This window comes from Hevea brasiliensis, chromosome 6 (genome assembly GCF_030052815.1).
Source record: "Hevea brasiliensis isolate MT/VB/25A 57/8 chromosome 6, ASM3005281v1, whole genome shotgun sequence".
Lineage (NCBI taxonomy): Eukaryota > Viridiplantae > Streptophyta > Magnoliopsida > Malpighiales > Euphorbiaceae > Hevea > Hevea brasiliensis.
In genome coordinates, this window is record NC_079498.1 from 2,248,175 (window position 1) to 2,261,447 (window position 13,273).

Below are 13,273 nucleotides of genomic sequence, written 5' to 3' on the forward strand. Positions count from 1 at the left end.
TAAAGGTTTTGCTTTAAGACCCTAAAAATTCAACTATAACCCTAATGTTAAAATTGATTGATTCTACACCACACATATAATTAATGATATTGTTTTCAATAATTGTACTACAACTACTACTATAAATACAAATTAATAATACCATATACCTTAAATCATTTATTAATGCTATTTACTTATACTCTTAATTCCACATGCCTTTTTTTTTAGACCAAATTTACATGCTTTTTAAGTGTAAACCTTGCAATATACTACCTTCTTTTTATTTTTATTTATCGTTTAAAGTTTTTATAGAATAATTAAATTATTTAAATTATAATAAAATATTTTTTAATATGATTAAATTACTTTTTATTTCATATAATTAAGAAAAAAATATATTAAAATAAATTTTTAAAAATTATATAAATAATTATTATTTTTAATAGAGATAAAGATAAATTTTAAAAAATAATTAATTATCCTTAATTTTTTCAAGAAGATAATAATTATTGACAAAAAAAATTTAAAAAATGACAGATAAAAGTAAATGAATATAATAGAGAAAATTAATACACTTTTTTGTGAGAACTATTGTGCTTTTTCTCTTTTTGTTTCACTTCAGTTTCACTTATTTTATCATATAATTGCTTCATTAAAAAAAATATTTATATTTAGACTATGTTTGACATTTTTATTTGACACTATTTTAAATACATTAATTAAAGACTTAAAATTTATTTTAAATAAAATTTAACATATTTTAATTATAAAATTTCAAAACAATTATATATATATAAAGATATATATATATATGTCCTCAAATTGTTTTTCTTAATTATATTTACAAAAAAAAAAAATAAACCACAATATCAAACACTTTGTTAATTCTCTGCCACTGTCTCACGGGCACTCGTACAAGATGTCCATAATGACACTCTATAGAAAGGATTTTATTTTATCCATAAATGATGAATTGGTAAATTACAAATCCAACAGATGAATATGAAAATCAGATACCATATTATATAGCTTTGTACTGGCTAAGTAGAGGATAACCAATAAGCAAACTCCAACCATTAACATGCTAATTAATTATACTGCTTGACAAAGAGGAAAATGAATAATTGTTGGCCAAAATAAGGCTGTCCTTGCTTATCAAAATATTTCCACGTTGTATGCATTCTTTCTTTCTTTTTTTTTTTTGCCTCCTCAAAAATATTCTACAAATGGCAATAGTTGAAATATTCTAAAAAGTGGGTTTTAAAGATTATTTTTCTTGGTTTTTCATGTAATCAAATATGAAAAAGCGCCATATTTGGTGTCTACATCATGCCAACTGCGTGTAATAAATACTAAACCCACTTTGTTTCTCAACAAGGCAATCAATGGTGTGGTGATGATGTAATGAAGATAAAAGATTGTTACTAGTCTAGACCATACCATAAAAAAAGACAAACTTTACACCACAAATCATCCAATTTTTAGAATGGCATAACAGGATAACAATATAAGAAACCAATGTTGAATAATTATAGTTGCCTTTTGAACTGGTGACCCAAAAATAAAGAGAAACCCACTAACCGCACCAACCACAAAGACCTTGACTAAACACACAACCATCAAATATGTGAAGAAAAAGAGGCCCCAAAGGGCATGTAGCCACACCCACACACACACACCAGCATCGAGAAGGGGGAAGTTTTGAGTATAGAGGGTAGAGACCAATGTCGAATCATATGCTGCCTATGGAAAACATTTAAAGGTTTTCAGGATAATTTTCATGCCTTTTTTTAACGGAGTCTGAACATCAACTCGACATTGAAGTAATTTTGATCGATTTTCTTTCTCCTTGTTTTTTTTTAATGGTAGGAGTTGCTAGGTTAAAAAGATCTTATTCTGAAGCAGTTCAATAATTAAACAGATAAATAGGGATTGGCCAGTTCGGGCAGGTTCAAGGCAATCATCAAAAGTTATAGATTTAAGAAACAACAGAAAGGATTAAGGGCTAATTGGCCACCATTTGTGGACTTGACAGGCTAATGTCTATCATGGTTTCGGTCTTTGAGTCAACACTCAACAGATCGCCAATTTTAAAGTTTAGGGCAAAACTCTGTTATTGGCTGTAAAAGAACTTCACATTTATAACGCATCAATAGATAACCAAAGCCATGCACATTAGCCCAACAGGAGTTTTTCACCACTCGTGCGTCCCAGTGCAGCGCGCACGTTTAATTTCACTTTGTTATGAAAAGAGATCAGAAATAATAAGCCACCATTTTCTTCAAAACACAAGTCATATTTTTAATATGATTTTATTATTTAATTAAACATAATTTAATAACAATACAACCTCCTTTCTTATAAATTTTAATTATTTAAACATAAAAATATTATTAAAAATTTAAAATTTCTTTTATATCCAAAACAGACCAAGAAATTATGCTCTTCAATAATACAAAAAAATAGAACGAAAGATTAAAAATTGCATTCTCTTTCATTTTCAAGGCAAAATAAGCACTTCCAAGACGATGCAAACAACAAATGTCAACCATTAGTCAGCATCACCGTCCACAAATGTTGCAACTACTTGCCAAGCCTGTCACACATCATTTACAATTGTTCCTACTCATTTTCTAGGTATACGTGTTTGAAAATTTTAAGAAAAAAAATCCCTATGAATTTTTGTTTTTTTATTGGTACCCGGGGGGGGGGTGTTGTTGAGAACTTCATTATTCAGAACTATAATCATACTAGTGAAATTTCTGCAAGAGAATATCGTATCAGGCATTCATGCTTGCAATTAAAAAATAATAATTTAATAAGAACATGACAGGGTCAACAAATTAATACAACACATCCCTGGAGAAACAAAACAGAGGAATGTCAAGCAAAACTCTAAAGAAACAGAACAAATTTTGTATAATGCCCCCTTTATGTCGTAGCCCAAGCTCACACGACGGGTTACAGAAACAAAATATACTTGCCTAATAAGATCCTAATTATCTTTTCAAGAGTAATATTTGAAGTACAGGATACCTGAGCTACTGCGAGCCACTGACTATTGACACTGGAAAGACAAGAATTATAGTGTATATGGAAAAAACCACCAACACATTTAAAATTCCCTCACCAAAGAATTGGAACTCATGCCCAAAAAAAGTCTATCCAAGAACTCCCATCCTCGAGTGTTTCCTCAGCTGCATGTAGGTTTTGCAATGGCCTTCTTAACTGCCTCAGCATAAGTCCTGTGTTGATAAGTGAGGGTTGATTCAAGCAAGTCCCACAGTGATGTCTTAGGGTTCCAACCTGGCATACATGCACAACCAACAAGTGTCGAAACAATAGTGATTATTGAAAGTGAGTGAAAATAACAACAATATAATGCAGCTAAGCAAACATGGCATACCAAGCTGTCTATTGATTATGGTCATATCTGGAATTCTCTTGTCACTATCATCATACCCCTCACCATAAAATTCTTTGGAGGAAACATCAACTGTTGGCACCTCAGGAGCAGGTTCTCCGCTTACCTGTGAATAGACCTGTTGAGAGAAATCACATTAATTCCAACTCTAAGAACATATTCCAATCAATAGGTTATTCAGAGAAAAGATATATGCATTTCCGAACAACCTCTCACCTTTGTCATCATTTCAGCAAGCTGCCTAACAGTAACTTCATTGTGCGGGTTTCCCACATTAAAAATGTGACCATTAGCCCTGGCAGGATTTTCCTGCATATAAAGACCGTGCCATTTAAAAACTCCTGTATCGAGAAGGCATGCAAATTTTTTTTAAGAAAAGAGAGAGAGAGAGAGAGAGAGAGAGAGAGAGAGCACACATACGATCATCAAGAGAACAGCTTCAATTGCATCCTTGATATAAACGAAAGTTCTCTGAGATTGACCACCATCCACAAGCTTGAGAGGCTCTCGGCGTAAAAGAGCCTGGGGGACAAAATAAACGTCAGAAAAAAGCACCCAAAGAAACTGATAACAAAGATCAACAATACATGCTTTAAAATTCAAGCAGGAAAATTAGACTAACATTGCTAAAGCATGCCAGAACCCTCGGAACACCCTCACTTGGGCCATCAATGCCAGGAATGAAGTCCATCCTGGGTCCAATCCAGTTGAAAGGTCTCACAATGGTGAACTCAAGGCCGTTTTCCGCACCCTCAGCTGCAATCAAGAACAAGTTAGCAAAAGATGTTGCAAGTATCCCAAAACAAATAGCTAGATAAAAGGACAAGAAAAATTACCATAAATCAGCCTCTCAATCAATTGCTTTGCACATGCATAGGACCACCTCTGCTTCTCAATGGGTCCAAAAATGCACGGGGAAGCATCTTCTTTAAGAATGTAGTAGGCAGGATCCTACCATAACATAGCACATTCAAACCAATCAAGCTCATCCAATGATAAGGAAAAAATAATAACAAAACCACGCAAACCCTTGACCATTAAAAATTTAGTTTTCATTTGAAACTGTTGCAAAATTGCAATAACAAGGAAACCTAAAACATCCATCATTTATGAATGCATGTTCAAAGTAATTACTTGCTGGTTTGAATGGCCTGTGCAAACTATTTATTGATTTCCAGAGTCCAGACTACTTTCTGGGCAAATATAAGCATAGTCTAACAGGAAATATTGGACGAGGATGCTTGATGGCATCATAAAATCCTACATGACAAAAGTGATAGCATATGACAAATTCGACTCAAATCTATATTCCAAAAGTGTCCTTGGCTCCTGAACCTGAACATGCAATTCTAATACAAACATATCTCCTATTGGGATACAACTTCTATTCCTAATAAAATTAGGATTAGGATATTATCGTCAACATGAAATTGATTTCCTACTCCTCTACAAGGATCACACCTATCCAAATTATGATAAACTATTTAAAGGATATGCCCGACTCCAAATAGAAGTGGAAGTCCTTTAAGAACTATAATTCATACACTATAAATAGCCCTCTAAGCAGGTATGGAAACACAACATGTTACAATCTACTACAACATATCATTATGCCATTCTGATGCATATTCTCTCTCATCACGAGATTTCTAACTTAGGCATCAGTTGGCACTCAGCCAAGAGCCCCCCTAAGCTATTCTATGATGGCAGGTAGCCACTCGTCTCAATTTCAACACTGATACATAAATAAGAACTACACACTCTGTGCGACTGTAACAACATCTCTATGTTACCTGTATTTGTTAATCTTATCAATACTCAATAACGTAATTTTAGCATTGCAGAACTGCATAATTATTAGAAAACACAAGAAACTAGGGCATTTTCTCACATAATGTCACAATAAGTATAAAATATGCATGTTAATCAAGACTTCAAGACATGCAAAGTACACATCATTTGACTGTACTTGATTTCCACTGCAAAAATCTGGTAAATCCCATTTATATTTCACAATCATGAACCATAGTGAAATGCCAATATCATGGGCTCTAAAAGGCAAACTCATCATGAATAATAAACTGATACACAATTACATCTCTTCTCTTTCCCAACCTCAAGAACACCATTCAAACAATTGAAACCATTAACATATCCCATACACTGGTCTTATTAATATACTAAGGTATGTATAAACAACGATCACCAAGCAACCCCTGCTCGTACATTTTGAACACAAACCCGTCTATATAGAAGTGAACTCTAAAGGGAATGGTTTAATTGCAGCACTGAATACAATGAATAATGGCAACAACAGCACAACGTTAAAAGACTTTAGCAGTTCATACAATTTGAGATTAAAAAAATCATTTAATCACAAACCTGACATTATATCCACAAGAAGACATTCTACAATGACACCACAAGCAAGTCCCTACTAAATGGCATAGCTAACACAAAGATATCATATCCATCTGCTAAGAAAAGGATAACGCGAACAAAATAAATGAAAAAAGAGGAAGCGAAAGCTCACCTCACGAAGAGGGCTATCTTTAGGAAGAAAGCTCCCAATCGTTTTACCATACACCTCGCACGTAGAGAAATGAATTAAACGCTTGTTATTCTCCGAACAGTACTTCACCTAAACATACATACACATCAAAATCACACATTAACTTCAACTAATTCATAAGATCCTAACAACCAAATATTGTCGATTTCAACTTGATCTCGACAACTACAACAACCAAATGGCCGAAAATGACAAAACAGAAACCGAGCAAAGAAAACACATGCAGTAAATCGAAAAATAAAATGGCAGAGATAAATACCACTGGGAGAGCATCTATAAAATTACTGTAAATCGTGTCCAAGGGACGCGTATTGTAATCCGCCGGAGTACAAATAGCCGCCAGATTTATCGTCTACACCACACAAATCCACTGCATTAGCGCCAAAACAAGCAAAAACAAGAAACGCCAAACAAAATATACAAAACGCAACAGTTAAAATAAGCTCCAAAGCGAGAAAGTGACACTACCAGATCCGCCATCTTAATGAGGCCTTCAAGGCGGGAGTCATGCTTGATGTTGAGGCGGTGGAACTGGATCCGGTCAACCCAGGGAAGTGAGTCCGGTTCGAGAAGGTGCTTGATCTTGTCGTTGTAGACATCAAGAGCAAGGATCTTATGCGGCGTCTCTAACAACAACTTCTCGCAGAGGTGAGAGCCTATGAAACCTCCGGCACCGATCATGCATATTGTGATCGGCTTTATCGGCCTCCCGTCCAGATCCACCTTATTTGCCGTCGCCATTGTCTCAAACAATCACCAATCACCAAACCAAATTCTCTTTCGCGCGAGAAATGAAAACGAAATGATAATGTTAATGTAAATGGAAATGCTCGTACGCGCCTGTGTATTTAATGGAAGTAACAGTATTGCACGCTAACGTGCGCCGAGGGTGCCGAAACGAAGCGGAATGAAGGAGATTTTTTGATTGGGAAAGGAAGAGGAAGCACTATGCACGGACAGAGAAAGTATGCGATATGCGAGTGACCCGATAGCCCCACATTCATTTGGGGAGCGAATGATTAAAATGGTACTCGCGGTGAAGTAGTGCAATTGGTACTCGCTGTGGATGAGTGCCGCGTGTGAGTAGTTATGTAGGAAATGTGGTCTGTGGAGTAGTGGATTTCTTTCGTTAAACAAGGATTTGAGATTGGATCGGTAGATGAGAGATTGAGAGCCGTGAAAATTCTATCCGGTTCTCCTACTTTGTTGCCAGCTGTTAATATCAAGGGGAGATCTAATCGGGATTTGTCCCATGAAATGACTTATTAAGAATTGTTTGATTTAATGAAAATTATTGAGAGAAGGACTTTGCCTTTTTCCTAAAAATCTCTTATTTTTCTTTTTATTTTTTCTTCTCATATCTTTCATTTCTTTTTCATGGTCATTAATAAATGTTTTCAACGATAATAATTTTTAAATTTTTGTCGGTTTAAAATATATTTTAATCATATCTCGCCAATACATCAAGTATTTTACTTGAGGAGAGGTTCGTAATAATAAAATTCAAAGAACTTAGAGAGGCCTGCACAGGCAATGAATCAAGTAACTTAATGAAGAATCTTATCAAGACTTAATATGTCTCAAATTTTTTTGAAAGACATATTTATTATTTGATAAATTTAAAATAAATAAATTTTTAAATTTATTAATATTTATATATTTTAAATTTTTGTGATATTTTTTTTCATTAAATATAATTTTTATATATTTTTATTGTTGAAAAAATTTTTATGAGTGTTTTAGAAGATATAAATCTTTATTTAAATATCTGATAAGACTTATAAAAAAATAAAGTATTGTATAAGATATAAATTTTTATTCAATTATTTGATAAAATTCATAAAAAAAATTATAAAGTCGAATAATAGATCGCACAACTTATTTATTAGTCGATATATGTTATCGGATATTTTAAATTTTTTATATTATTTTTTATTAGAATAATCAATTTTATTTATGTAAAATAAATAATATATTTATTTTTATACTTTATTTTTAATTAATGATATATTTTTTTCAAAAAAATGTTAGATTCAAAGAGGAGGCTCTCAAAGTTTAATTTCATATTTACTTCACACTATAATAAGTCACATAATTATATTTCAATTTTTTGATCATTTAAATAATTTTGAAAATATATATAAAAAAAATAATATTCAATAAAGAGAAATAAAGCTAACACGGCTATGATTTGATTTGAAGTCAAAATTGAATCAATTCTATTTAAAGTTAAAATTATATCAAATTAATATCGATTAAAATTAGTTTTAAGTCAGATAAGACCGATTGATTTTTTTATATTAAATTAATATATATTTTAAAATAAAAAATTATTAAATTTAATCAAAATTATATTAAAATCAAAGCAAGTTAAATTGAAATCGAAATAAAAAAAAACAAATCAATAAGAACATTATAGTGCAATTTTAGTACCCTTAATTTAACGTCTTTATTATAGGTTTTTGCTAAAAAAGAAGAATGGAGGAGAGGGTGTGAATTTAGGGATATTTAATAATAAAGTATCTAAATTTTAATTTATAATATAAAATTCTTTTATAATTTAAATATTATAAAATCCTATAATCTTAACTTCTAAGTAATATAAAACTCCTTTATAATTTATAGTAATAGGCTTTTAAATTTTACTCGAGTGACATTTGTTAAATTGTAAAATTTATTTTTTTTATATTAATTGACACTTATCAAAAAAATTTTAATTATTATTTATTCACATATAGTTTTAACTATATATATATATATATCGATATTTTAACAACTCAAAATTTATTTATTTGAAACGAACAATTAATGAAAAATATATATATTTTTTAATTTGATAAATGACGGGCTATTACAAATAATATAAAAGTTAGAGCATCATTTATTTATAGGTAAATTGCTAAAAAAAAACCATAACTTTTGCTAATTTATAAAATTCTACCTCATCTTTTTTTTTATAATAATTTCACTAAAAATTTTGACACGAAATTTAATTATACTCTATCATCAAAATTAATTATTAAATTTAATAGTAACACTACATTATCATTTCTAATAAGTATTATAATACATGATTAATTATTAATCATATTCCTAATAATCTATTAATTGAAAAGAATACTTATTAAATAATGATTCAAATAAGTAGAATCGATTTTAAATTAGGTATCTTTTTTTTAATTTAAAAATTATTAAAATAACTTTGAGAAAAAGTTAATAATTAATCAGATAATAAAATAAAATTGAATTTCAAAAATTGAGATAAAATTATTTAAAAAAATGAGGAGATAAAATTATAAAAATTACCAAAAATGGATTTTTTTTTTGGGGGTTTTCGCTTCATATAATTTACAGGGCGTAAAACCGAGCTTGTCAATTTGCAATTTATAAGGAATATCAGCAATGAGGCTAATGAGGGGCACCCGGTTTGATGAATTTTTGGGCACACAGTTTGATGTTGATTGCAAGTGAACAACTGCCAAAAGAAGGTGTGAAAGTCCAGTTTAAAGTTCACAATCAGCGGAGAGCATATTTCCATTTAAATGTAGCTGAGTTAATTTAATTTAATTAGTTTAATTTAATTTATAAATTTTAATAATATGTTTAATTTGATTTTTAAAAGTTATTATTTTTAATTTTATCAGTTTGATTTAATTTAAAATCGAATCGATTATTTGCACACTCTTACTCATATCGAGAGAAATAATAAATTATCATAAAATAAAAAATTTTAAATTCTAATAAAAGGTGAGATAATAAATTTTTTAAATAAGGAGAAAATTTTAATTATATTAATAAAAAAAATTAAGATAAACACAAATATATTTTAAAAGATTTATTTAAAATATTTTAATAAATAAAAATATATTATATAAGTTTAGTGGTAAATCATAATCTTCACGTGATTAATTTACTTGGACTAATCACTATAATTAATAGCATTGGTGGTCCTATTTTTTCACTAATATCGTGAAAAGTTTCCTTAGATAGGAAGTGAGTAACGGTGGCTTCAATCACCGGAGAAGTATGAGAAAAACGGAAGCTGTGACGTGTCGTGAAAAATGGTAACCGTGTCATGTGAGTAGCTGAGCTTGCTAGTTGCTTTCGATGACTAATGAGCTGTCTCTCTTCAATCCTCACGTGGCTCTTATTTTATTTTCGACATAAAAAAAATTATTCTTTTCCCACGCGTAATTATAAAATAAATTTCTCACTTTTCATATTATATAATAAAATGTCATTATAAATTTAAAATATAAAATATATTATAAAATTATTTATTAAATATATAAATTTTATATATTTATATTTAAAATTTATAATAAATTAATTTAAATAAAAATTTTTTATATAAATTTAATTTATTATATATTTAAGATATAAAATATATAATAAAATTTATTTATTAAATATATATATATTTACGTATTTATATTTTGAGTTTATATTAATTATATCTAAATAAAAGAAATTCGTTGCACTATTTGATGTTGAACCTTTGAAGATCTAAATTAAAATCATAATATATTGAAAACTTAAACTTATGAAAATCATATAAATTAAATATAAATTAGCCATGAAATTAATAACTATAAACAAAATAAAAAATAATTTCATTTATTGATGATTATATTTTAAATTTTACTGACTTTACTCTAAGTTTTTATACAATAATAAAATTACACTCAATAAAATGATTGTTATCGATGAAATTTATTAAAGAACAGTCAGTAAATTTTAGACAGTAATTAGTTATAAATGGGATCATTTTTAGATTTTTACAAGTCATCGATAAAATATTAATTTATATTTAATTATTATAATTTTAATGAATTTGGTTTTAAATAAATTATAATTTTAATTTAAGTATTCAATGAATTAATTACAAATAGTAAAAGTGAAAATATGTATTTAGTCTACAATGAAATAAACTATACATATAAAAAATGGAGGTATTTTTTGGGTTAATTTAATCTTAAATATATTAAAAACTTTATAACATTGAAAATGAGTTTAGCAAAATCAATGAAATTTTGGATGAAAAGGATTTGGTTACCCATAGAAGACTTCAATTGTGATATGGGACAAAATCTTTTATAAAAAGAATTGCAAGTGATATGTTGTGACATTATTTAATAATTATGTCACTCTCAATTGATTGGAACTTTCTTATGAATAAATCAAACCCTTTCTGTTTAGCCTTTTCATTTGAAAACATGCATTGAAATGCTTTAAGAGAAAGTAAATCATGCAAAATTATGACCACATGCAACTCATTACCTATTTTTTTTTATAAAAAATATATTTTTTTAAATAATTTATTTAAAAATTAATTTAAAATTAAATTAACATATTTTAATTATGATAATTAAACAAAAATTTTAATATCTATAAATTGTATTTTATCTCAATGCTAAGAATGACAACGGATCAAATTTTTACGAGTATTTAATATAATGGAATCATAAAAAAATGAATTTGAATAATATATAATTGAGTTTGAGATAAATTTTGGTGGAATAAAAGTTTTATATGTTTGGTACTCGTTGCTCTAACCTATTTATATAAATATTTAATTAAATATTAAATATATATTTTTTAATAATATTTATAATTTTTTATACATTTTATTTTATATAAAATAAAATTAAAATATTTTATAAAATTATAAAATTTTAAAATATAAATTATTAATAAAAATAAATTTTTATATAAATTATTAATTAAATATAAAATTAAATAAATTTAAATACCTTTTAAGAAATAATAATTTAAATAATTAAAAATAAATTTTAATTAAATTTAAAATAAATTTAAATTTTAAAAGTTTTAATTAAAATTAAATTTAAATTGTATAATTTTCACCGGTATTCTGTTGTCATCGCTACTGAACGCCAAACAAAACCTTGTTGTAATTGAAGAAATCAGAGCCAAAGCAAAACAATTACCTTATAGCACGTGACACGACACACAAATAAAAAAACAAAACAAAGTTATGTCACGCTCGTTTGAAGCGCGTGCCGAGAATAGCGCCATGGATGTGACGTTGATATCTAATCTGTCAGAGTGATATCAGTAAAAAGCAGGTGAGCTATCGCAATTGTAGATACTTGAGCCTTTGGCGTGGCACTTAGGTGGGCCTAGTTGGGCTTCATGAATTTTTTTCAGTTCACCTGCTCAGGATTTAGTGGTTCTGGACTAATGGCCTATTAATATTTCAGAAATGTAAATTTCTAATATTGAAACTCTCTGAGTTGGAATTTTTTTTCAAAATAAAAAATTATTTTGATAATTCATAAATTCTTAAGGAGAGGAAAAAAACCCAAAATTTTAAAATTTTGGCACGTCGTTTTTAATAAGAGCCCACACCTTGAAGACGAGAGCTACATCTCCTCCTCACCTATCCATATTTCCATTTATTTAAAATGCTAACTGTAGGGATATTAAGTGGAGTTGTTGCTGATACATGCAGATCTATGGTGTCGGCCGAAAAGTGATATTTAAATAATATTTTTTTAATAAAAAAAATTTAAGATAAATTTAAATGTAAAAATAGTTAATTGAATTTAAATTAAAATAAAATGATTTTCCTGAAGATTTTATTTGTTGCCATGCTATGCAGACTGGACAAATCATAACAAAATAGAAATATATAGTTAATTAAGCCATGATGGACCACAAAATTTGTCCACAATGATGGTTGGAGATGAAACATGAAAAAGTCATGGTAATGGTGGAAGAGGTTGGTAAGAGTCTTAATGAAATAATGCAAAGCAATTTTCAAGATTAATGTCTTCCATCATTGCTCTTAATGCAAAAGAATGCATCTTATATAAAATTTAAAATATTAAAGTAATAAGTTAATTATTATATAATAAAATATAAAAATAAAAATAAAAAATTATGTCACATCCATCTTTTAAGAAACCTTTATTTGATTAAGTAGTACACTCATGTAAAATTATTTTTTAGGTATAATTTTAATATATATATATATATATTCATAATTTTTTTTTATAATATTATCACACAGGTAATATATGGTATAATATTTTTTATTATATATAAATTATAAATTATTTAATAATTATTTTATTAATATTATAATAATTAATTATTATTATAAAATAATTTATAATATATTAACACACATACATATATATTTTTATTATAAAATTTTTATTAAAATGTTTGAGGAACAAAAGTAATAAAAATAAATTTTGAAATATTAATAAAAATTTTAAAATATTATGTTATTTTTATACGTTAAAATTAAAAAAATATATATAAATTAA

The 13,273-nt window shown here is 28.0% G+C and overlaps 1 protein-coding gene across 2 annotated transcripts; it reads right to left on the reverse strand.

Moving 5' to 3' along the window:
* Window positions 1–2,776: 2,776 nt before the first annotated feature.
* On the reverse strand, window positions 2,777–7,069 carry LOC110635417 (UDP-D-apiose/UDP-D-xylose synthase 1). 2 transcript variants are annotated; one of them, XM_021784737.2, is made up of 9 exons: window positions 6,447–7,013; window positions 6,238–6,330; window positions 5,940–6,047; window positions 4,243–4,357; window positions 4,029–4,162; window positions 3,827–3,928; window positions 3,623–3,715; window positions 3,389–3,524; window positions 2,777–3,288 (listed from the first exon to the last, which is right to left on the reverse strand). In XM_021784737.2, the coding sequence occupies exons 1-9, from the start codon at window positions 6,717–6,719 to the stop codon at window positions 3,176–3,178; spliced, it is 1,167 nt and encodes a 388-aa protein (XP_021640429.2). In that variant the 5' UTR covers window positions 6,720–7,013; the 3' UTR covers window positions 2,777–3,175. The 2 variants fall into 2 exon arrangements, with proteins under 2 accessions (XP_021640429.2, XP_058004159.1); XM_058148176.1 differs by lacking the exon at window positions 2,777–3,288 and having other exon boundaries at window positions 3,623–3,747; window positions 6,447–7,069.
* Between the last annotated feature and the right edge of the window lie 6,204 nt (window positions 7,070–13,273).

Excerpts from the sequence above, each read along its gene's own strand:
- LOC110635417 (XM_021784737.2), bottom strand. The coding sequence starts at position 6,719 with ATGGCGACGGCAAATAAGGTGGATCTGGACGGGAGGCCGATAAAGCCG. Across the intron at positions 4,358-5,939 it reads AAGATAGCCCTCTTCGTGAG|GATCCTGCCTACTACATTCT; the intron begins GTGAGCTTTCGC and ends ATGTTATGGTAG. Across the intron at positions 3,716-3,826 it reads AAGCTGTTCTCTTGATGATC|GAAAATCCTGCCAGGGCTAA; the intron begins GTATGTGTGCTC and ends CTTTATATGCAG.